The 25328-nt window shown below is 41.5% G+C and overlaps 1 protein-coding gene across 2 annotated transcripts; it reads right to left on the bottom strand.

Annotated features, from left to right (window-relative positions):
- Positions 1-1967: 1967 nt before the first annotated feature.
- Positions 1968-23523, bottom strand: adamts12 (ADAM metallopeptidase with thrombospondin type 1 motif, 12). 2 transcript variants are annotated; one of them, XM_086206611.1, is made up of 24 exons: positions 23195-23523; positions 22717-23066; positions 15788-15965; positions 14729-14931; positions 14549-14632; positions 13808-13932; positions 13518-13667; positions 12169-12312; positions 10559-10703; positions 10372-10464; positions 10108-10253; positions 9802-9971; positions 9334-9467; positions 9059-9179; positions 7817-8061; positions 7401-7542; positions 7183-7309; positions 6154-6364; positions 4878-6047; positions 3984-4136; positions 3683-3859; positions 3230-3376; positions 2973-3126; positions 1968-2905 (listed from the first exon to the last, which is right to left on the bottom strand). In XM_086206611.1, exons 1-24 carry the CDS (start codon positions 23313-23315, stop codon positions 2775-2777), a joined length of 4821 nt encoding a protein of 1606 aa, XP_086062737.1. In that variant the 5' UTR covers positions 23316-23523; the 3' UTR covers positions 1968-2774. The 2 variants fall into 2 exon arrangements, with proteins under 2 accessions (XP_086062737.1, XP_086062738.1); XM_086206612.1 differs by having other exon boundaries at positions 1968-2902.
- Positions 23524-25328: the final 1805 nt, after the last annotated feature.

Here is a 25328-nt window from a genome sequence, read left to right as displayed (position 1 = left end):
TACTTCAGGAAAATGTGTCAAATGAGATAACATTCAAACATGGGGTGAGCTCATACCTTTCTTTTCTGCTGGTCATCAAATCTAAATATTTCATGAGTTCCTGGCTGTTGTGTTCGGAGGTGTCTGGTATCCTACAACACGAGGTTGCTGTTTCCTGCTTTACAGTGATCAATAGATGTTTGTCATGTTATCTTCCCTGTCCTGGACAGGCTTACATCATCCTTCTCTGCTGAGTGTCAGCTTCCGCAGGGCAGAGGAATTTACTTACAGGTCAGACATTGGATCAGCTGATCCGCACTGAACTGTCCTCTGTCTTCCTCTGTCACATGAGGTGACAATTGAGTAAACTGTACAATCAAATTTTTACAGAATATTATAATACAAAATATTGCATCCAAGACTAGTAGTAGTAGTACAAACCGTTTGCTTACCGTGATATAAACTCCTTTAATGCCTAGCAGACCATCCATGCTCAAACACTGGGTCGGGGTCCAACAGTGGGTCGCAGGCGATGTTATTTGGATCACCACGTAAATTTCAGGAGGAGACAGTAGGAGCTTGTTAGATTTCTCTTCTCTTGTTCATCAAACTGGGATGCAACATCAAAAACAACAACACTTAAAGACAAGCCATGGTTGACGTGATAATAGATGAGATTTTTTTTTTTTAAATCAATGAGAGATCAAAGGTTTCCATTAAACAGGTAGTTTCACTTATGATACTGAATCCAGTATGAAATGTTAGCATTCTGGGTTTTTATATTGATAAGAGCGAAGTAAACTGCCCCCCATATGTATTTACTTTCATGTTTTCATTAATACTAACACAAAATGGAGTACTGACTTTATGCTTATAAATACAGCCTGATGTGAAGCACCAGCTTGATTTCTCAGGTGTATCATTTACTTGATTAGCCTGTGACAGAACTCACAGGTCAAACCTACAGAATCAGCCTGCATGTAGGTGTTATGATATCTGGTCAATCACAGGATTTCTTTCATGCAGTAAAATTACTGCAAACCAGGCATGCAATGAACATTATTTCCTAATCATTGTATTTGTTCGCTAATGTGCCCTGTGTCGAGCAAGCTCAATAGAAAAAAGAAATAATGAAGTCAAGGTTCAGCTTTGGATCGAAACCCACAATTATTTGGCTTAAGAATGCAACATTAATCGAGGGCTCAATTAGTGAATGGATTTGGTTTCTAGAACCCAGATGGAGAAATTAAAAATAATAAATAGGCTGTAAAGGAATAAGATTTCTATGACCTCACCACTCGTGTGCTTAATGCCACTGCAAAGTCTTGAGATGTTCTGGGATTTAAAATAACTTCCTGATTCTGATTTCCATTCCTTCTTTCCGTTGTGCAACTCGTCAAATGAGGCAACACCTTGGTGACATAACAGAATGAGAGATGAGGTTAGGTAATTCAACTGGATGGTGTTTGCTTGGTCATAATAACACACAAACACACACTGATTGTTTTAGGACATGACACTCCACATTGACCCAGTATCGTGTTACTCCTTGCAATACTACTGACTAACTCCTGGTCTGTGGCTTGAATGACAGCAGCAGGGTGATGGAGCAGGGCCATGTCCCTCCGTGTCAGGTTATCTGGTCCAGAGCATCCTGGCAAATCTGGGCCAGGTGAACCCGATCCCTGAAACAGAGCCCGGTGCTGCTGATTCTGGTGTTACACAGCCTACAGCATCTGGCACTCCTGAGTCCAGAATGATCTTGTTGAAATCAAAGGTCGTAAAGTTTAAAAAAAAGTGATGCCATGACAAGTCATTATTGTGATATTTAAGCAAAGTAGTGTCCATGAAACTGATGGATTTTATACAACCGCAGTCAAATCATGAACAGATCGTACTAACACATCACATGTATTAAAAGACTTTTTTTAATTTCATGTCCAAACTACAAAGCAGTCACAAACATTTTTTATTATCACATTTATTAATGGAGACATGCAAAGAACAAATCAAGTTGCCGTACAGTGTGCCTGACAATGGTAATGTACTGTATGTACAACATCATACAACCACAGCAGCCATCCATATAGAGGACCTGAGAGGGATGACCTGCAACACCTCTGTGTCATTGCTCAGTCTCGCACCAGAAGAGGAGCACCGCCACAGGTTCCACTGCAGAGCGTGTGAACAGTTCTGCAGTGTTTGCTCAACAATATTTAAAGGATCCGGATCATGTAAACACACACAGTGCCAGCTATGAGTTCAAAAGCACAGCTCAAGCACATCGAAAATATATAAGCAGAGGACAAAGGGTACCTTTAACAATTTAATAAAAAGGTAACAAATATATTTATTTACATTCTGTTTTCACTTTGAAATAAAATATAGATTTTTAAAAAAAACTGTAAATGCAGTGCTGCAAATCTTCAGCACCTCATTTAAAAAGCACCTTTGGCCCATGAAGAGATGTACAGTAGGTTATGAATTATTGTAATGAATAAAAAAGGTGTACAGTGCACAAGGTCGGAGAATGTACTCGCTTGAATTGCTGTAAGATTCCAATTGAACTTTGATTATTTTCTTAAAATCAGTGATTGCATCTTCTCTACTCAAGAAGATGTTATTCATTAAAAAAATATTTAAAAATTGTGACAAAATCCAAATGTGTATTTTTGGCTTTTTTTTTTTTTAATTCAACAAAGGATTTAAACATAAAGACAGTTCTCATAATTCTAATCGACCCAGTTTGATTTGTACTCATTAAAGCAGAACAATGAATTGCAGGTGGGGCGTGTTCATTGTTGCACGAGTGGTCCGCACGTGATACAACACTGTTTTTGGATCGACCTGAGCGAGCAACGACCCAACAGCTTCAGCTTGTCACAGAAGCGAGAGGACATGGTGTTCTTCCTGCACACTGGACCTGCTGGAGAGGAAACAGTTTTAAACCCACTGATTATTGCCGGACATACAGACTGAACTCGGGTACAAACCTGTGTTGGTCTGGCATGCCTGCATATTGCATTTCCTGAGTGTTTCTGGTTTGGAAATCTTCTCACAGAGGCTGTTAGGCATCACAGCTAAATCCCCCTCACTCACACAGTTGACTTCACGCAGTTGTTGACCCCGTCCACAACTAACAGAGCACTAAAGGCAAAAAAACCAAAAAAACAAAAACTCATTCCGCTTTAATAAATATTACAGTCAGCATTGTGATTTATAGTAAGGAAATCTTGATCATGTGACCAACCTGTTCCCATTCCTCAGACTTCCAGCGAGTGCAGGGTTTTAGAGTGCATATGTCTGTGCTGTTTGGCCTCAGTGGCGTGCTACAACGATGAGGTTCTGGGCAGTACACCAGCCGCTCCCTGATGCCCTCACCACAACTCCCAGAGCACTGATGTAGACAGAGGCATTCAAGGAATTATCTACTTTTTGCAATTGAAAAGTAAAACAATTCAGTCCCCTTGCATTTATTTGTCCTTCTGTCTGTCTCTGTCTGTCTGCAGGATAGCATACAACAAAACCTGAAAGCAAAACTCACAGCAGATCCAGGAAAATGTGAAACAGGATAATTTAGAAATAGATTTATTAATTTCTGAGGAAATATTGAGAAGAATATGGTAAATGAAACATCAATTGAAAACCACAAGACTCATGAAAAGTACTAATTTAAAATGTTTTCTGTGTATAAATCTCCTACCGGCCCCCAGGGTGATGTCCTCCAGGGGACACAGGGCTTATGGGGACATGTCAAAGTGCTGATTGGCCTGTTGGACACGGCTTGACAGTGAAAAGGTCGAAGTGGACGTTTACTCTGAGAATCAAAACACTGGACTTCACGGTGCCTCCTTCCCACCACTGCGCAGTTATCTGAGCACTGTGGACAACATCAAAAAATATAAATGATGAGTAAAAACTGCAAATGAAACCAATGCAGTTCCTTCATGTGGAAAACCCACAACTATTTCTGATGATAAATAACACAACAGAATGTTACTCACCTTGCTCCAGCTGCCAGTCTGCCAGGTGGCACAGGGCTGTAGATGACATGTTCGTGCAGGCTCGGGTCTCTTCATGTTGGCGCAGTCGTCGTCCCTCTGGGAGCTGCACACTACGGCCCTCCATATTGCTCCAATCCCACATGTTGTTGAGCACTATTGAGAGAAAGGGGCACTTTTGAATAACTCTCCGTCGAGGGTTTCATGTTCATCCTTTCTAAACAGAATAATGAAAGGAGATGTGACAAAATAAAATCCTTCTGTGAAAAATCCCATGTAATATTTGATTTGTAACGGTTCAATGCGTAATTCTGCTGCTGCTCCTGATCATAATTTTCAAACATAAAACATTTTCATTTATCTTTTCAAAAGGCCATCAGAAATGTTTCTTTTCAGTGGATCATAGTACTAAAACTGCATGAGTTCTTCCTTCTTTTATTTATTATCTAAGTTAATACAGTAGGACGTGGGTCCTGGGGTGCTCCAACATTGGAGATATCTGCCAAATACCACTTTTTCTTAAGCAAAAAATGTCAATATATATATTTCTTTATTTCAAAGTATGTGTGTACCTACTTGCGAACATCCTGTATCTCCTGAATATGACTGTGTGGTATCATAACTCAAGAATTATTTGGATCTTTTGAACTTCCTAAGACAATTTTCAGTCCCCATTGATAAACTCACCTCTATGCAACATTAATAAAACTTAATGGTAGTAATATGTAAATGGTGATTGATAATAAAACCTCTATTTGCCTGGGGGTTGGAAAAAAATTGTCAAGCTTTACAAAATTACCAGAATTATCAGTAAGTTTATGACATTTGTACTCAAAAGGCTACAATTATATAACAATGGAAAAGCACTTTATAAGGCCATGTATTGTCCTCACTCACCTCACTCCAGTTCCCCACCACCCAGAATACATCCATACTGCCTGATGGCTCTTTGGTTATCGGGTTGCTGTGGTCACTGGTGGGGCTGCTCCGGGAAATCTCAGGCGGCTGGTTCTGGCTCTTGGAACGATCGTTTTTGGAGCGGGGAGATGTTTTTTTGGCATGAGTGGCAGCATTGCTTTTTTTCTGTGTCACAGCAGGTTTCTTCAGTTTAATAACCTTTACTGTGGTCCGAGATGATGTTGAGGTGGTCGATGGTTTTCTCGCAGTTGTAGATGGAGCTTTTGTTGAGTGTAAGTCAGTTTTTGGTAGCACGGGAGTGGTTAGCGGAACCCTACGTGTCCAGGGGCTGTAGGGGTTGCTTTGAGGGGTCGTGTGAGGCTTGGTGAAGGAGTAATGAGTGGTCTTTTCCCACATTTTAGTACGAGTCTGTGGGGCAGAGGAAGAGGGAGTTGTGGTGGGAGCTTTGGTAGTAAGTGTAGATGGAGAACTTGTTCGTGAAGTGGGTGTAATAATTACATGTGGCTTTGGTGTGGTTAATTTACGAGGATTTTTGAGTATTGGGGCAATAGTACTAACATCCAGGTCAATGATCTCCTCTTGTTCTCCTTCCCTGTCCTCAGTAACATAATCATATCCTGGAGTATACATCACCATGTTTGGTGTGCTCCCTTCCTCTCCATCGTCCTTTTCCTCAATCCTTTTCTTTTCTATATCATGTGATTTGTTGTAATTTTTAGCAGAAGTGGATTTAGTTGGGAAAACCTTCTTTCCCTTATCCTCTGCATCCCCGTTTTTTACGATATTGAAGCCATAATCATCTTTATCGATGATTTCTTTTGCTGTTGTTTTGGGGGTTGAAGTTGATGTTGGGATGAGAGCTGTGGTCTTCCTCACAGTGACTGTACTTGAGGGTGTAGTTTTAGTGGCGGTACTCATGGGAGGCCTGGTAGTAGAAACAGTATGAATGGTGGTATTGCTCTTGGGCGGGAAGATGCGGCGATATTTAGGGGGAGGGCCCGGTCGTCGACGAAGACTTGAGTTAGGGCAACTCTGCAGGGCACACAGCGATCGGGACCGTGGTTTGGTTGTGAGGTCGCAGGTTTTTGGGGGCGGTATTGCACATGTGACTGTACGTGAGCGCACACCTCCTCCGCATGACACAGAACACTGCAAAAAAAGTAAAACAACACAAAATACACATGAACAAATCCAAAAATTTGAATAAAGAGATTGGTAGGAAAAAGATGGATGGAAAAACAAAACACAGGCTTACCTCCTCCCAGGGACCAACAGCCCAGTCCCGTCCACAGGGTACATCTCTGTTACACGGCACTACAGGTTTGGGTTTAAGGAGATGTTTGCACTCCACTGGATGAAGAACCCTTTCCTCCCCTGAAACTGTGCGGACACAGAGAACTGTTCGCTTCCGTACCCCGTCTGACCCACAGGTGGTCGAGCACTGCTGCCAGCCTCCCACCCACCACCTGGGGAGGAGGACCACCAGGGGAAAGTATATGTGAAAAAATATCAGGAACACATTATAAAGATTACTAAGATTTTTGCTATCATAGCCAATTGGCTATGATGTGTGTTTGTGTGTGTGTGTGTGTGTGTGTGTGTGTGTGTGTGTGTGTGTGTGTGTGTGAGAGAGAGCTGAAGAGGTATTAAACTAAGACTCTACACTCGCTCCACATAGTTTTATCTTACTTGTAAATTAATGGATAGATAAACAATTTGTGCCTTTTGACATTTCGGGGTATATTTCCTCTTGTACACTAATGTAGCATCTTATATCTATAGCTAGATACGAGATTGTATCGTGTTATTATCATGGGCAAAACATCGAAAAAGTATCTTCCCCTAATTTGTGATTCCCACTTAAACTGTCATTGTACTACGCAAGTTTTGCACGGACACTAAAAAAAATATTTTCAATTCCTTGATTGTTTATTTGACAAAACAGCATTTTTTTGGCTTAAAGAACAGTGCCAAAATAAAACTGAACAAAATAGGCAGATACTGAGTCTCTCGCAAGACATTCAAAGACAATTTTGGACAATTGACAGCTTTTGGTATGAGCTGGAGACACATGTTGGTCAGTACCAAAAAAAGTCTCAATTAGCTACGATGGCTGATTTCCACTTTGTATTCATGTCATTATAGCAGCTAGCTAGATAGTGGGGCTTTTCAATATGAAGACTGCTCACTATTATATTGTATGTTTATACTTACACAAAAACAAAGTACATCCATTTAAAGTTATATTAATGGTAGAAACAAAATAGCATTTGGATGTACATACCTTGCAGGACAATCAATAGTCTTACACTTGCGATGTCTGTCTTCTGGGCGGATCTCTGGGTCACAAAGCGACTCATCCACCACCCCCACATCCATCTCAAAACAGAGCACAGGCTGATGCTGCTCACCTGAAACATACCGAGAGTAGATAAGATTATACTCAAACCTACAAGAATAAAGCACAATAAAACCAAATGAAATATAAAAATCTCTACTAACCCACTCCGCAGGTGGTGCTGCAGTCTGTCCATGCCCCGTGTCTCCACATATAAATGGGTTCCATGACCTCATTTCCTGTCTCCTTGGTCTTTTTGACTGTGTACTCATACTTTAAACCTGGGTTCTTCTCCTGAAACAACAACTGACAAAAACAAATGACTTATTATGCAATGAATCCCTGCTGAACTGTTACTATTATATATTTGAAAACTGTCAAGTAATATTTTTCTGTTTCATCTAATCTTGTGTTTTGTCTATTTTTGAGAAACAGTCTACACACGAGAAATTTCTGAATTGGTGGTGCAAAAAAACCCATGTTCTGTATTTTTAATTTATCCATGAACGTTCACCTCGTAAAATGGTGTAAAAATGGATGTCCATCACATCGCTTTGACCTCAACAGTATGCAGACCTACCTGGAGCATAACTGGCTCTTTGGTGGGCCCAGGAGCAGTGAGGTTCTCCATGTTCCCAGTACGCTCATAGTAGAACGTCGTCCCACCAGCCTCATACTCCCCATTCCACTGGATAATAAAGTTTCCATTTAGGAAATACTCCTCCGATCCCTCGCTCCTGAGAGCCAGGAAGTTACCTGCCTCCTCCATTTCCGTCACCAGGATATCTCGTGCCCCCTCAGGTATCACACCCACGTCCACATACCCTGGGAGAGACAGGAGGGGAGTCAGCGAGGTAATGGATGGCCCACCATGTATGGCTGCTGCTGCACTCATATCCAGACTACCACAGTTTCTCTCTGATCTTTAATAGAGGGTGGGTTCAGTCTGCGGGGCTGGTTGGCATGTGTGTGTGTGTGTGTGTGTGTGTGTGTGTGTGTGTGTGTGTGTGTGTGTGTGTGTGCATGTGCGATCGGTGTGGGGGGCAATGCCCTGTCTGTGTTTTTTATTGTGTGTGGATGGGGGGCTGAATGGGGGAGGAGCATGCAACTATGAGGGGGTTTCTGGAGTTTAATGATGTTTGTCAGAAGGTGTGTGTGTTTCTGTGTTTGTGCAGAGAAACCTCTGTGTGCTTGTGTGTGTGTGTGTGTATGTGTGTTTGTGGGGCGGGGGGGTATGCCCCTGATCTAGGCCTTTTGAAGTCTTACACATCTGGGCTGGTTATCTGGAAAGGATACACATACACACACACATATACACACACACACACATACAATGGTGGGATGACACAGGGTAGAATGTTTCTTATAATTTCAGTGCCTCATTTCTAAGAATCTATCAGCGCCGTTTGTTTACTCTGCTGAGTGAGTTCCATTCTTCCAAGGACAGTATAATCAGCCAAAGCCAACAATATTTTTTTAACATGAGCCTCCAGACACACACACACACACACACACACACACACACACACACACACACACACACACACGCACATTACACCAGCCAAGTAAAGCAGGACAAACAGCTGTGCTGTGTGGACAACAGGGTTGCCATGACAACAAAGAAACATAATGATGGTGTAATGCTGATGAAGTGTCCTGCAATGACTTAATGCCTCAAGGCATACATTTGTATTTTTCACACTCTTGATAGGTGCATTAAAACTTGTCTGTTTTGTGTTAGGACAATTTTATTTTCATAATTTATAAAATTCAGATTAAGTGTCGTTTTTATAGCCATGAACATCCTTTGTGCTGGACTTACCAAAACCTTCTCCCTCATCAAATGACTTATAGACCGTCTCACAGCTAGTGCCATCACCCAGACAGACTCCACAACGATCCTCTACTGCGTTTGAGTCAATGCCGTAGTCACAGCCTACCTCCTGCAGACAAACAGGAAGAAAAACACATTAAACTCTCACAACAGATACATTACAATAAAACAAAAATAAAAGCAACACTCCTCCCTCCCTCCATTATACTGTAGTAACTCTGCAACATCTCACATGCCCCCAGTCTCTTACCCAGCCACACTACCTTGCACACTCCGTTGACACAGATGTTTCTGGACTTGTTGTTCATGAAGCACGGCGTTCCATCAGTCACGGTGTCAAGCATCTTCTCCGAGAAGTATTCATTTACCGGTCGACAGTGCAGCTCACAGGGATTTACTGAAGATGGTGGGTAACAAGCAGAAGGGAGACTCAAATCTGTCAGTGCCAATATGTATAAGGAATTGAAAATACCAAATTATCTCGCACAAATTTACCTCATGAGTCCAAGACATTAAAATCTATTTGACAGAAATAAATGTCTAGACTTGAAAAAAATGTCTTGACTTCAAAAATAACAATTACAGCATGGAAGTGATGTTGAATGTTGCACTCTTTACGCCTACTAAAGGCTTTCCATTGCGAATGCTGCCCCCTGTTGGCAGACAAATGCAATACATCGACTTGTCTTTCTGTGGTATCTAACTGTGCAATTGAGCTTTTGACCACTTACAGGGGTTAGCCACAGGAATCCACTTGTAGAGCTCATTTTGGTAAGGCACAGTGTCAAACTCGCTGCACAGCATCTCTCTGAAGCTCGGTGTATTCATCTGGCAGGGCTTGGTGTTACAAGTACGATAACGCTTCCTTTCCCCAGTGCAGTACTTGCCACCGAACTCAGGTCTATGGAAAAAAAAAACAAAAGAAAGTAGTGCACTTTAAATCAAACCGGTGATCAGATTTGTTGATGCCAAACATGAAAAGGTTGAATTTATATGAAAGAAAGGAAATATTTGCATTTCATGGCGTAAATTCTTACTTGGGGTTGTTACATTCCCTCTCAGCTGACTGGACTCCAGTTCCACAGGTCCTGGAGCAATAAGACCAGGTGCTCCATTGTCCCCAGCCTCCATTCACTGTCTCTGGGAGTTTGCCCACAATCACACACTCTCCGGAGATACACCACTGTAAGATCAACCAAATAACACATGTAATGTGACACATATGGTATTGAAGTCTCCACCAGTGTCATCTAGTGTCGCAACCCAATACCCCTAACATGACTAAAAACCCTGGCACCTACCTTCTCTGGACCACAGCGAGTGCCATCTATAGGGGAGTCCAGTTTGGAACGACAAGAGCCATTGACTGAACACCAAAGAATCTGGCAAACGTTCTGAAAGACAGAATATAAATCAACAACAGTGAGAGAATGAACTGCCTTCTTAAAGAATTCCAACTTTAGTTTTACATGGGTGTTTATTACTTACATCCACCTCGGGGCAGAAAGTAGCATTTGGACCATACTGGAGTTGGCACTGGTGGTGTGTGGTGTAGCGAACACCAAGGCGTGCCAGAGGCGTGGTTAGATCTCTCTTGGAGGGGCGATCATCCAGACAGAAACCCCAACCACGACTAAGGGAGAGAGGCAAAGAGCTGTAAAATTTCTACAGATCGAGAAACGATGAGCGAAGACCTCAGAGAGGAGGGATGCTTGACTGAGATGGGTAAAGATAATATTTCTAGGAAAAACAATCCAATAAGAAGTGGCAAGTTTGTGGAAGATCTTAAAAGCTTAAAACTGCTTTAAACTCATGCTCTGCCGATATTATCACATATTGCCACAAATCCTCATGATCAGAATTTTTCTTATTGTCAACATTTAATGAAACTCTTTGTTTAATCTAAACATTCCCTCCATTTTACCAGAGGACATTACATTTCCTTTTGTTTAATCCTGGATTCTGAATCATGTCACCATTGGTTTTTGTATCTTCACTGACAATTCTTTTTTTTTTTTTTGTCAAATAATGATAGCTAGGATTAAGTATTATGTCGTTGCATGGCTCTCACGAGGGCTGTACGTTGCTGATTAAGGATTTTAAAGGATAGTACATTGATTCTTTGAACAAAACAAAACTTTCTTATGTCACAAAGCCTGTCAAAATAATATTTTGATTTGATTCAGAAGTCTGAGTTGGTATGAGATGATAAATGTTGGTTGACACACTTACCTGGACGCGCCATGGGAATTTTAAATATCACAATATGGATCAATACAGGGCTTTTGCAGCACTTAGGTTGGATCCTTGGAGTTGATTTATTGATACAGATAGATGTATTGTTAAAGTCCTAATGCATAAATATACGCGCTTTAAGGCATTGTTTTCATATTGCCATTCATGCCGTTATCACAGAAGATACCAAGGAATAGCGGTCCAGTTAAAAATCTACTGCACTCACCTCTACTTTCCTCTACAAATACAGGATGTACATAAAGTTTAATCTTGTGTTTTGAAGGCACCTACAGTATAGCAGTCTTGAAAGGAGACGGAAAAACCAGAGAAGCCTCATTTTAAAAGATAATACTTGAGAAATCAGTTGTGTCTGTTTGCAGGAGCTTTGGTTGGAATTCTTGACTTAATGGCTGTCAGTGTCAGCAAAGAGAAATTACAAAAGCTAAAGCAAACATAGGTGCATAGGTCCTCTTAAGGCTTGTCTGACACGTGTACAGGAATGTCTGGCTTCGTCTGAACTGCGCTTGTTAACCGCATTTGTACCTACAATCTTTCTAACTTAAGTTTGACACAGTTTGATAAACATCAGTGTTTATATAACCAGTAGATTCCACACCCATTGTGTTTTTTTGGACAATTTGCAATGTTTCCATTCACATCTGTACCACTATATCCACTTATCTACCTCCAGGAGGAGTCACTCTAATGTGGAATTACTCTTATCTTCACAGCAATTTCCCAACCATTCGCAAATCCCACAACTTGTGTGTTCCACAGAAAGAAAGAAAAAACCAAATCTGAACAAAACTGTGTTATTATTTCAAGATTAACAGCCTTAGAATGAAGCATGAATTCAGGCTTACTCGAGGAAGCGAGTGATGTATTCCTTGGAGCAGGACGACCATGTGAGAGGTGAGCTGTCATACATCAGCTGTCTGGACATGATGAACGGGTGCCTCCCTTCCAGCTCACAGTCATTCCCCTGGCCGTCATGATGGATTCCAAAGCTGCATTCAAACACAACCAACATGACTGAATGTAACATTTTTATTATATTTCATGCTGCGACAATCAGTTCTAATTTCTGCAGAAAGCTGAAAAAAGAAAAAAAAATGGAGTCCCGTGGTTGGAATACATGTGAAACTCTTATATTGATTACACATTGGTGCATACTGCATTTTTTATAGGTTAAATAGGCTACCAGAAATGCTATTTAGCCACTTACAAATGCTACCTTCATCTTGCTAAATAGTGGCCCCACACTGATGTATAGGGAAAAAGTTATGTCATTTATAATTGTCAATTAATTTTTAGAATGTGTTAAAATTCAACTAATAACACACTTACAACCATGAATTAGTACTTTACAAGAGGAGAGTTGTTGTAAAGCTGTACCATTGCTTGTCATTAGCAACATGTAGTGAAAAATTTGATGTCAGGCTTCTTTTGTTAAATTAAATAGTGGAATTTCAATCAGGCAAGTTTATCTATTGTTTTGCTTCTTTTATTATGTATTTTTTAAATTTGATACAAAATACACCACTTGCTTCTATTCAATGAAATCATACGATCCTTATAAGTCAGGGGTGTCAAACTGATCCAGTGAAGGGCCGTACAGCTTCAGGTTTTCATTCCAACCAAGCAAAAGCAACGCCTGATCCCACAAACACAGCTTGATTGATTGAAGTAGAATCAGGTGTTGCTTTTGCTTGGTTGGAATGAAAACCTGGAGCCGCACAGCCCTTCACTGGATCAGTTTGACACCCCTGACTTATAAGAGATAACCAGCATTCGCCCAAACTCTAGACAGACACTGAAGCTGCAGAGCACCATTTCTCCAGAGCAGAGGTGGAAAACCTAAAGACAATAGTTTCCAGTGTCACTTTAACCTATAGTTGAAAACATGCCTAACTCTATATTCTAGTCCTTTTGCTTTTTTTTTTTTTTTTTTTACAAAATCACATCAATCCTCTCAGGTATCTATTATTTCTAGGTCTGGTTACAAGATACTTAGCCATTATTTGTTTACAACCAATTCAGTGACAGGCCAGTGAGCTTATGCTAGGAGATTTTATGACACAACTATAGTAACTGATCATGGCACAATACGTTTTCTCTTTCAGGAAACCTTTTGTTGTATAATTCCTTTATTCCAAGTTTCAAAACAATTCCAAATTAAAACACACACCATCACCCCCTCACGCACACGGACCTGTGACCCATCTCATGGGCGATGGTGAAGGCGACGGGCAGGCCTGAGTCCTCGTTGATGTTGCAGCTGCGGTGTGGTTGGCACATCCCAGACAGATGGGACAGACCAAGGGTCTCGCAGGGCTGGTTCATTCCAGCACAGATGTCTTTTCTGGGCGAGAAACACAAACAACATATCATGCAACTTTTTTTCCTTCATACTGTAAGCAGCACATCAGCGAGTGTTACTTCCACACCATAAAAACCTGGTTAAATCGCAGACAACCTTGATAAAGCAGGTGTGTTACTTGCCTGGTGACCAGTACAGCCACGTCATGATGAGCTGGATGGGTGTCACTCTGTGGATTTAAGTTTTTCTGCCAGGCACAGAAACTGGCCAAAGTGGTGTCTGCATGGTGCACAATCTTCAATCCTTTCTGCAGTAATTAGCAGAATTAAATACAGAACAACACACATTTTTGGCACAGTTTTGACCTTTTCACATACAGTCACATCGGAACAATTTGTAATATTTCGAACCTTAAAAGAAAAATCTTTCGTTTTCGTCCTTTCACACAGAGTTTGTGACTTGGTGTGCAAAGATACCCAAAGTACTGAACATCAATACACGTAAAGGGAAGTGTTAAGTCCTTGTCACAGAATTTACCTGAGTCATTCTCACGTGCATTTAAGTAGAAAACATCGATGTCTAATTTGCTTGTAAGTTTGGCACCAAAAATCCAATTTGAAAGAACATTATAATTCGCCCAAAAATGGTTACATGGCATGTACTTGCATACTCATTCATATTTGTACAATCTCCTATTTTTCAAATTGCATTCACATTTTCACATACTTTTTGACCATAAAAGTATGTGAAGGGGTATTCCAGTAAAAGAATACTATTGAAACAAAGGTTTGCAGCAAATGTAGAAGGAACAGTTCCTCCATGTAAAATGGAATGAGATGAGCAGTTAATGGCCCGCAGCCGACTGTGATGCATCTTCTTCTGTCTGAGTGTATTTCTGACATTGACTGACTTGCATAACTTACCTCCTCTGCCTGCAGCAGAATCAGACGAACCAAGATGACATGAATAGCGTTCCCAATACTGGCATCATGAAAGATGCCGGCCACCTGTCAACATAAATATAATTTACTCCTGAAAAGTAGTTACACATGTGCAAAATTGTTATCAGTGTCTAAAAAAGTAGGAACAAAATCAACACTCACCATGTTCATTATTGTGAAGATGTAGGACTCCACATTGTCGCTGCCATGATATTCGATCAGTTTGGAATCTGCCACCACCATGGTCTCCACCCAGCGCTCTCTGCTGACCGAACGCTGGGAGCGGGATTGTGTCTGATCATCCCCCCTCTGCTGTTCCCGCTCCCATTCCTCCCTCTCCCTCTCCAAACGCACAGAGTCGGCATCTAAAGCAGAGAAAGACATTGACAAGAGGGAATAGCAGCCTGTCAAAAACCAAGACGGAGAAAAGTGCTCATTTGTATATGGGGGGGGGGGGGGTAGTGCCATTTTGGATTCGGACAGTAAAATAAACCTGGGTTTGTTCAGCTCTAAAACTATCAAATCTCCTATGAAATCTTGTCCATCTCTGGAGCCTCTTAAACATAAACCGGGTATTTAGGAGCGGTTCATTTGATCAAACTTGATTTGATTGAGCGTTTTCATGTAGAGGGCCGGTTACAACGCTATGAAGTGGGTTTACCGGTACAACTTAATAGTATATTAGTAAAAGTGGAGGAAAAGGCAAAAGACAACATGACATACAACAGTAGTGACTCTCTGAGGTTGCCTCTCCACTCGCTGCACCCATCAGCTTGATTTGGGAGAAGATTGTAATGACACTGACTTAATCAAGCAAGTGAAACTTATCATCAGACGAAACAAACCTGCAATTATTAGCTTCTGGAAATCATATCATACTGCTAGAACATTCACCTCAGGGCGACTGGTTTTTTTTTGGCAGCCCCTAAATCATCTCGACCACCTGCGTTGAAGTACTGCTCTCAACAAGTGAATACGTCATATATGTTTGATCAACATTTCATACGGTTACGCTGCTCATCTCATTTCATTTTCAGATTGGATGATCAGGCAACACCTTTTGTTTCTTATGTTACTCTTTTGTAACTTAAAAATGTTTGCGAATCATTCAGATTTGACGAATGTATAATTACAGTGTTAAAATGATTATTCATCATTAAAACCCAACCCTCCGTGTGAACATTTACATAAAAGTATGTACTTAAACTCAGAGATACACACCTTGAACTCCACAAGGGCTGGGTTTCTCTTTGCCCTCAAGACTGCGTTTCTTCCTGTGAATTTCTGTGGTTGCTCTTGGAACGATGATGTGGGGCTCTGGAGTCCCTGCAGGATCCCCAGGAGATGTCTGGACTGGCTCAATAAAATACTGTCCTTCAGGCAGGGTAAAGAAACCTCTCTGTTGAAAAAAAAATCCAAACAAACAGATTAAAAGGTGTTAAATGGATATGAGGCTTTATTAATTAATTAATTCATCGATCAATTCCGTTTCAACATTTTACTGCATCTAAAAATCTCCTCTAAAGCTGATTCAAGTCCACCTTTAATGTCGAGCATTCACAGACTGTTACCAGAATAGGAATGCAACAGCCTGATAACTAGCATGCTAGTTGTTGTTTTTACTGGCAATCATAAGCAGTGGCCTATGACTGCAGCGCTTCATTGATTATCACACTGTAAAGTTTTGACGTTCTCCCGAATAGCCGGCTGACACAGTCATTCCTCAGTTATTTCCATCATGGTGTGGTATCCATCATTAGTCAACAGATCAGTATAGGAAGTAGCAGGATCCCTCCCTTTCTCCTTCCCTTAGGCACATTCTCAGTCTGCTGCTCCAGCAGCAGCAATAAAGAGACTTTTTTGACAAAGTATGCCATGCATGTTCTTACTGGTGCAGCGCTGGCTGATCAGTGGTGAACACACACACACACACACACACACACACACACACACACACACACACACACACACACACACACACACACACACACACGGAAAAGTGCATAGACATACATACAAGTACATGAAAACAAACAAACATTTATGCACACCAAAAAGGAGTTCTGACACAACTGTGAGTTTTCTTGGTAAAAACAAATAGTATGAAGGTCCCAGCTCGAATTCTCTTCATTAAGATGATTGTGTGTGCATGTGTGTGGGTGTCAAGCTGAGTCCAAACAAGCCTAGACTGTTCTGGGATAAATCCCTCCCTCTCTCTAAACCAACCAAAAAAAAAAAAAATGACATGAAAGAAGGATGAATAATTCTTTCAAGAGGCAAACTGATTGAATGGAAAGAGTTAGTACAACTGAGCAAAGGAAGAAAATATTCACAATCTTTTTGGTTAGATATATAAATATTTATCACGCATTCAATTTTAGTAAAGCAAAAAGGACATAGTTATGAATGTTGTGCCCAGTTCTTGGATTTCTCCCCAGTTTGAGGAGTTAAAAGCAGATGTGAAAAATTAGGCCAGTAGTGCTCACTGTTGTTCACTGGCCAGTTGTGGTTCCAAGGGTCCATCCTGCTGTTAACAGCAGTTATGTACTGTTCAGTTTTCTAGGTCACCCTGGCCAGTCTTGCATGTGGCTGCTTATTGAAAGAGAGAAAAAAAAAAGTTCATTCATCACTTTGCAGAGATCTAACAGGGTGTCCTGTTTCTCCATTCAGTGGGTTCAAAACGTAGAGGCGCAGTCCCTCAGATGAAAAACTACAAAAAAACAACATGGTTGGTATTTTTCATGCAAAAAAAAAAAAGTTGAACATAGCCAGTTCTAATCATAAGTCTCTCTATACTAGAGGTATTTGATACAAACGCAGATTAAATAAAATAATAAGGAGAGGATTCTCTGCTGATTTAGAGTGTAGCCTTTGGCTACAAGCTGTGATGGACTCATCCAAAAAGCCTGTAAGCTAATCTATCTGCAGTCAGCTGGGGAAGCATCCCAGGGGCCCTGCACTGATTCTGATTTCTGCTTTGCTTCAAATTATCATTCACACTCTGTTTGACAAGCGTCTCCTGTTATCAGATAAAGGTTTGTTTAAGACACGGGGACTCAAGTCGCACTTAACTTGCAAGCGATTGACATAAAACTTGACTTGGACTCGTCCCCAAGAGACTTATCTGACTCCTCTCAGCCTTTGGGACTCATAAACAATCTTTATTTGGCACATCCTTATGGGGCTATCTGATGAACTGAATGCCATTCCCTTCCGTCAGACATAAACTGCAAACAAACTGGTGGTATTTCTCATAGCTTTTGGTTTCAAAAGTTTTTCTGCAAACAAACTAAAGATTTTTTATGTGCAAGATTTGTGAGGGCAAAATAAAAGTTATAGGATTAAGTACATCAAACTTTTTTTTGGAAATATGACAGTTAAGGTAAAGGTTAGCAACCATGTTAACGATTAGCTCAGCTGCATCAGCTACATGAGCTCGCTGCTAGCTGAGTGTGAAACTACTTCTGGAGATGTAAATTGTTTGTAGCTTAATGTTAGCTTTGCACCTCTAAAGACTGTGTTTAAACTTCAAAAAACACAAATGCGGTATTCATCTGTGGCAATTATTTTGCAGCACAAAATGTATTAGCCTCATAAAATTTAGTTACCCATAGAGCTCATGGATGCTTATTTCCTGGGTTAGCCTACAAAAATATGTCATCTATAGTCATAACTGCTAAATTAATTAAATAAACCTGACTTGAACGGCAAACTACAGACATGAGACATAAAACACATCAAATGTACTGTGAAGTTTAAGTCCAATTTCTCTGTATTTTCTGCGATCGAACCTCCTTGCCGTTTTCTCTACATGTTCCTCAATGCCTAACTTCCAAATTTGTCTCAGCAGAGAAAAGCAGGTGGTGGAGTGAGGATCAGAGAGGAAGGAATGCTACCGAGAGGCCCATCCAAACATACAGACCATAGCTCTGCTTGATCTGTATGATCTGCATAGCAAATGCAACCTACTGTGCAACACAGCCAGCAAGGATTTGCTTGTACAGCGTGGTTATGGGGTTATCTGTGATTTTCAAATTACCATGTACAGATACTGTGTGGTTATCAACAGAGACAGGCAACTTGAAAGGATATCAACTTGGTTATAAGAGCAAAAATGGGCAATTATATATCCGGGTTTTGCTCTAAATCCTGAGTGCCAGCCAATCCGTCCCCCCCCCCCCCCCCCACCACCTTCAGCCCTTCACCTCCTCCACATTAATCCCCTCCATCTTACCTAGAGGAAGCATGTTTGGGTGTGAGGTGCCAGGGCCAAGGGAGGTTACCATAACACAGGTTTGTGTTCTAAATAGAGCGGCCATGTGGAACTGCTTTACTTCTGTTTCCTGCTTCTGTGTAGTGCAGGCCAACTGGGCCTGGACTGGAATAAAGTCTCTGCTGTTTCACGAAACCTGTGACCTTTGCAATTATTAGTGGGACAAAAGAGGTGGGGGCAGGGGGTGGTCATTACTGCAATAAGATTAATCGCAACTATTTTCTCCCACACAGACTTGCATTTAAACTCATAAAACTGTTCCTTGATCATAACAGGTTTCACTACATTTACACGCCGACATCACTTTTTTCCTACACAGGATGATTCTGCCTGGGAGCAATTTTCCTCCTCAGAGGTCAAAAACATTATCATTTTTCAGCTGCATAGTGTGAGGAGACACGCATTTAAATGATGGAAATAAAGGCATAATAGGTCTGAACCTGCTTGTTCTTGTTTTGCGTTGTGCCTCAGGGATTAGCGAAGCCTATGCTGAGAAAACTTTACGTTTTCATGTATTGAGGGTTTTCCCAGAGAAACAAAAAGGGACAGTGACGCCATCCTTCACTGCACAACCCTGGTAGTTTCACACGTACAGTCAACAACAAAAGTGATGGTAATTTGAACTGCAGTGCTACAACTCATGAATGTATCAGTGCAACCATTCACCTGCCAACAAGAGTAGCTCAAGGCCAACAAGTTCCATAAGAATATTACGGGATGATTATCTTCTATATCAAGGCATCACTTCAAAATCAGCTATTTAATTTATAAATGCGTGGGGACTTCATCTCACCACTTCTACTCTTGGAGTCTTTCAGTAACTTATTACACCATCTTGAAAATAATGTGCTCAACAGCATGTCTGTTTGTGAGCAGGATATCTCAAAAAGGGAATGTTGATGAAAATGTGGCGGAAACATATGACATGGAACACGTAATTAAAATGAGAAAGATCTGGATCAAACTGTAGATCCTGGATCCTGAACCCTGTTCGTGGCCATGATCGTTAGCGGTATATAGTTATTAACTGTATTCTTCTATCTTGAACTAATTCTGATCAAATTCTTTGAGTCTATTTGAAGCAGTTGAAAGAAAAATGTTTTCATCTTCAAGAAATGATATTGATGGTAACCTTTTTTCAATGTAATGATCATATCCTTGGAGAAAAACAAATTGGCATATTTGGATCACATTTCAGGTGATGTGGTTTCATTCGATAAGCATCGTGCTACTATGTGGGTAGTGTTCTGGATCGGTGATATGGAAGACTATTTTGGTGGTTTGGAAGAATATTTTTTTTCTGTATCCACATAGCTACTTGGCTTGTGCTACTCTCTGAGAGCTCTCTATTTACCTGCGCCAAGGAGTTAATATTTTCTGTGGCGTTTGTTTGCATGTCTGGCAACAGGATTACGTAAAAGCTATGAGGCGTATCCATTAAATTTTGGGGCAGATTAATGATAGCGCCACCTCGTGCCGACAGGAAATGAATTTCTTTTTTTCCAGTCTGAAGTGGATCCACTAGATCCATCTCAAACTTGATCAAAAAGGCCAGAAGAGCTTGCTGATGGGTTTCTGTAAAGACTGAGATTTTCCATTAAACTGTGTTATGTGGCAAGGTGGCCAATTTTGGTATTTCACCATATAACAGTAAATTGTTATAAATGGACTCCACATGGTCACGTTTTCTAAACTTCATACATTTGATGAGAGTCCAAGCCTGAAGAAACGTGCAAGTTGAATTTAAGTCGAAGTGTCACCTGGTGGTCACAGCCTGATGTAGTGAACAGATTTCCATCAAAATTACACTACATCGTTTTAACGTGAAGGGGCAGCATGGCTCGGAGGTAGCGTGGCTCGGAGGTAACGTGGCTCGGAGGTAGCGTGGCCCTCACTATACCCCATGACCATGTCAAAGTGTCCTTGATCAAGATAGACTGGCGACCCATCCAGGGTGAACCCCACCTCTCACCCAATGTCCCAATGCCAGCTAGGATAGGTTCAAGCCCCCCCATCACCACCACCACCATGTCCCCTAATGGATAAGTGGTATAGAAAATGGATGGATGGATGTTTTAATGGATGTGCAGCTACCTAATTTACTGTAGCACCACCTAGTGAAAGTACAAAGAGGTACCAATTGGCACCATATTTGCATTGATCTTCCCCCAAATGCAAAATCCAAATATCATCAAGTTTCTACAACATGCAGTGTGTGCAGGGGTGCGAGGGCCCGCTCATCACTGCTGCAGCTTTCATGAGGGCCCAAGCAGTAAAGCACCAGGGGCCAAAAGTTTGCCTGGGTGGAGTAACACACTCTCGAGTGCTTTCTGGTTCTTTGTGTGTGTGTGTGTTTTATTATTTTAGATTACAATTTAGAACTTGCCAACATTTGCAGAGCAGTGGTAAATGCCTCATAATTCTATGCTTTAAATGAAACCTAATAGCCACATTTTACGGTCCTCATTTTTAACACTTCACAGTTTTTCTTATGTATCCTGTTAGTTTAGTGTTTAACACAGCTACATAAACAAGCTATTGGACATCTTTTTAAAGCACTCTATCTCTCTGTGTTTCCTGAGGGTGAATGACCTCCACTGCAGCTGGCAGGGCTTCCCTCCCACATCTGTCTGGCTGCTCATGCTGTTTAGTGGTCTCTTTGTGGTTTTGGTTGCTATAAACCGTCTTCCACTGAAGAAGAAAAAAAAATCAGTGAAATATATCGGAGTGATTTCCCTGTAAGGTTGGAGAGAAAGGACAAACTGGAGCTGCAAAGATAGTTGTAGCTGAAGGGGGGGGGGGGGCACACACATTTTTGCGTTGGGAATTACTCGAGAGCACGTAAAGTGGGTCAGATATAAATTATAGCACTGCAGGAATGACCGTCATTTTAATTCTCCTTGTTATGAGTCAGATGTAACAAATGAACTTAGTGGAAAAAAGGCAGTTTGACCCACACAAACATGACACAGAGGCAGGACGCAAGACTGTGCATGAGAGTCATTCCCGCATTCAAACAGAGAAACAAGACATCCCATCATTTAAAAGGGGAAAACACCCCTCTTTTTTGGTTTTACTACTTTTTTCACATACTCTTCCTATTTGATTGTTTTGAAAGTTATTATTCTATGTGCAGCTTGTCCTGTGCAGTAAGAGAACCAGGAAAATTCTCCTGGAAATGTCCATATGGTGCACATCTCTTTATTATTAAAACTTCATACATTGAGTTGCTTGCTTGTCTTTTTGCTGCCTGGTTGTCCTTTGTAGTTAAAATCATGTCTTATTAAAAACATTGGCGACCAAGTACAAAAGAAAGTTTCTCAGAGCCTAACGTATGACCATATTTCCTGCCTCTCCATCTGTCAAACTTTACTGTTCCAATCTATAAAAATGTGTCATAATCTATTACTGCGGCCATGTCTCGGAGTATATCAAAGTATATGAGGGGGGGGGGGTGCTGGGAAGGATTTCCTCTGCAAATATAGAAGGCGAATGACTGGGTGGGGGGGGGGCAGTTGAACAAAAAAGGAAAAACATTCAAGAGACAAAGAAAGAAGACAGAAAAGGTTTCATGGTTGGCCGAGAGGCAGCAGCCGTCAGCGGGTCTGCAGCACAGTCAGTCTGCAAATAGTGTCAGGAAGTCTTTGAAGGGCAAACTAACAGACAGGGCACTGTCAGATGGAGGGGTTTGCTTAACAATCTATGACTCCCTCAACCACATACCAGCTTTCCTAGAATAATCCCCCTCCTCATCTCTCCTGTGCCCTTAAAAACATCCTCCGGCCAAAAGAAATATGATAAAGGTTTACGGAGGAGGACCAAAAGATGAATGAGTTCAATTTAGTTTTTGTGCGTGTAAGACAGTGTCGGTCCTTACCAGTCCTTTGCATGTACTGATGGCAGCAGTTCCTCTCACATCAGAGGCCACCACAGAGCCAAGGAGGTGGCAGGTATTCCCCTCAGAGAGACGATGCTCGGTCCTCTTGGCGCTACCGTTCCGCCTCTCCAGGATGTAGTCATTTGAAACCAGATGATTATTGGCAGTCAAATTGAACATGAAAGTGCGACCCATGTAGTTGACATTGTAGTAAACCTGTCCCTGCTGACCAAGAGGTCGCAGGTCACGCCTGACTCGCCCACCCTTGAAATGGTGAGACAGAGAATGGGAGATGAATTCTCCATCAGCATTGGTTTTGACCGGGTGGATAACGGACAGATCTGTCTGACCTGTGGAATAGAGTTGAATATTACAATGTGGAATTAGGTGGCTGCATGGTTGAAAATGATTGCACAAACCTGAAGGGAACAGTGACGTGCATTTGCAGATCTGCAGAGAAAAGAAGCAGCGCACTGACCTTCTGCAAAGAGGGAGAGGAGTCTGCCAGAGTCGGGGACCTCTTCATGGTCGGCTGCCAAAATAAAAACAAAGTGCAGCAGCAAAAGAACCGGGCGCTCCTGCGACCATCGCATATTCATGGAACCAAACTCAAAGCACTGACAAAGAGTCCTGGAAGTTGCAGTGGCGTTCCGGGCGACCACTGTAATTCAGAGCTGCGCTGTGTCATGACATGAACAAGCTCAGAAAGTTCTCTTTACGACGGGAAACATGCAGCGGGTAGAACTAGGGGGCCAGCTCATGCTGCAAGGAAGGAGAAAGCGCCGGCTCTGCGGAGGACGGAGAAAGAGAGCGAGGGTGGGGGGAGAGAGGGAGGAGTATTCCTCGGGGCCGGTGTCTACTTTCCTCACAGCAACGAGGAGGAGAAGGAAAAACTTTTCATTGGTTTGAATGCTAGTAGACCAACGCAGAGGTCCAACTGTGTCCAGACTTGCAGCTGAGCGCTTCTCCAGGCCGCAGCGCGTCATTCATGCGCAACCATTTATTGTCTCTCTGCAACACGCTCCATAAATTCAACCATTACACCAGAATGACTTCATTGCACCATGCAACCTTCTAAAATCCCACTAACCGGTGTTATTCGAGTAAGGGATTGTTTTAAAATAGACGCTCGTTTTTAACTAGCTTTATTTGACAGAATCAGCTTGATTGGATATAATAAGAAGTCAAACAAAAGATATATCCAGTGCAAACACATGCATGCACAAGATTTATTTGAGATAACTTGCAGTGAAGGACAAATATTTGTTCATTCCACATCCTCCACACAAAAATCTTCTGAATTCACCTTATTTTTTCTGCAAAAAAAACCAACAACAGATTTTACCTTCCATTAATCGTGCAGATTCAAAGACTCAGACACAAAAAATACCCCCCAGCCTCTTTCCTAGTTGGAGAAATAGGACTCTGATGTTGGTATAAGATTCGTTATTTAATATTTCCAGTGAGTACTTTTGTCCCAGCTCAGCGTAGCATACTATATTTTCAAATTAAAAGCGTCTCTATCCTCTGGAGACCGTAACCCCTCTCAGTAAACACTGCTGTGGTTCATTTGTCTGATATTTATCCCTGGAGCAAATTTACGAGTAACTTAATAGCTACTGAGACATGACACATTCCCTCCTGCGTTGTTTCAGTCTGTAGGACACACAGGAGTAGTGAACTTGGTAGACTGGGGTTGATTCTGAGCCTTCTATGGATGTACTTCCACACCTATCACCTTAGGTTTTTCTAGGAGTTTCATGAATATGAACATACCATACATACATACATTATCTGCTGCAGCACTTGATGAAAAACTGGGTCAAAGTCCAAAATGAAGGGGGATGTTTTGGTTTTGGGTTGTTGTTTTTTTTTTTTTTTGAAACAAAGCATTTTCAAGTCCTGCAGATTTGGTTCCACATAAGACTGTAGGATAATGGGGAAGCAGCTTACAAATAAGGAGATTTAGTTCAATTGTTGCCAAAATGTAAATTTTGAAAATGTAGCAGACCATGAAAAAAGTTTTCAAAAGGTTTATAGCGCACAGTGAGTGTTGGGGTTATCTCTGAGGATCCCAACCCCTCTCTCTCCTTCTCAAGCCACACTGGGGTCTTTCCCATTAAAACCAGTATTCGGCTATAGTAAATTACCCACTGAAAGAACCAGCTATTCTAAGACATACACCAACACTAACTTAATGGAATTACCAGTCTGTTTTTCAGTTGTTCTCTTTTTTTCTTCTTCTTTGCTGTAAATTTTAAAGTTACAGGCAATTTATCGGATTTTTAGCAACATTCAACACCTAATTGCTAATGGCCTCACAGTTGAACTCCAGCAGCGTGATCAGAGGTTGTGCTGCACGTGAGCTAGATGGACGTTACTGACGCAGGCTGAAATGCTTCCTCTCCGAAAACGTCACCTTTGCTAAGGATTTTATCTGCTGTCCTGAAAGCTCTCTAGATTAATTACAGAATGAATGGCTCTCATTCTCATTCCCACAGACATTACCCAAACTTACCCCCTGATGTCCCCCGTTACAGTAATGTGCATCAGACCGTGAAATGTCTGAACCTGGAAAATAATCAGGACCTTTTGTTAGTCTTAGGTGGCAG

Source organism: Aulostomus chinensis, chromosome 6, assembly GCF_037954235.1.
Source record: "Aulostomus chinensis isolate RoL2024-O1b breed Wild chromosome 6, RoL_Achi_v1.0, whole genome shotgun sequence".
Classification (NCBI taxonomy): domain Eukaryota; kingdom Metazoa; phylum Chordata; class Actinopteri; order Syngnathiformes; family Aulostomidae; genus Aulostomus; species Aulostomus chinensis.
Note: the sequence above shows the minus strand (reverse complement) of the source record. Positions and strands in the feature narration are given on the sequence as shown.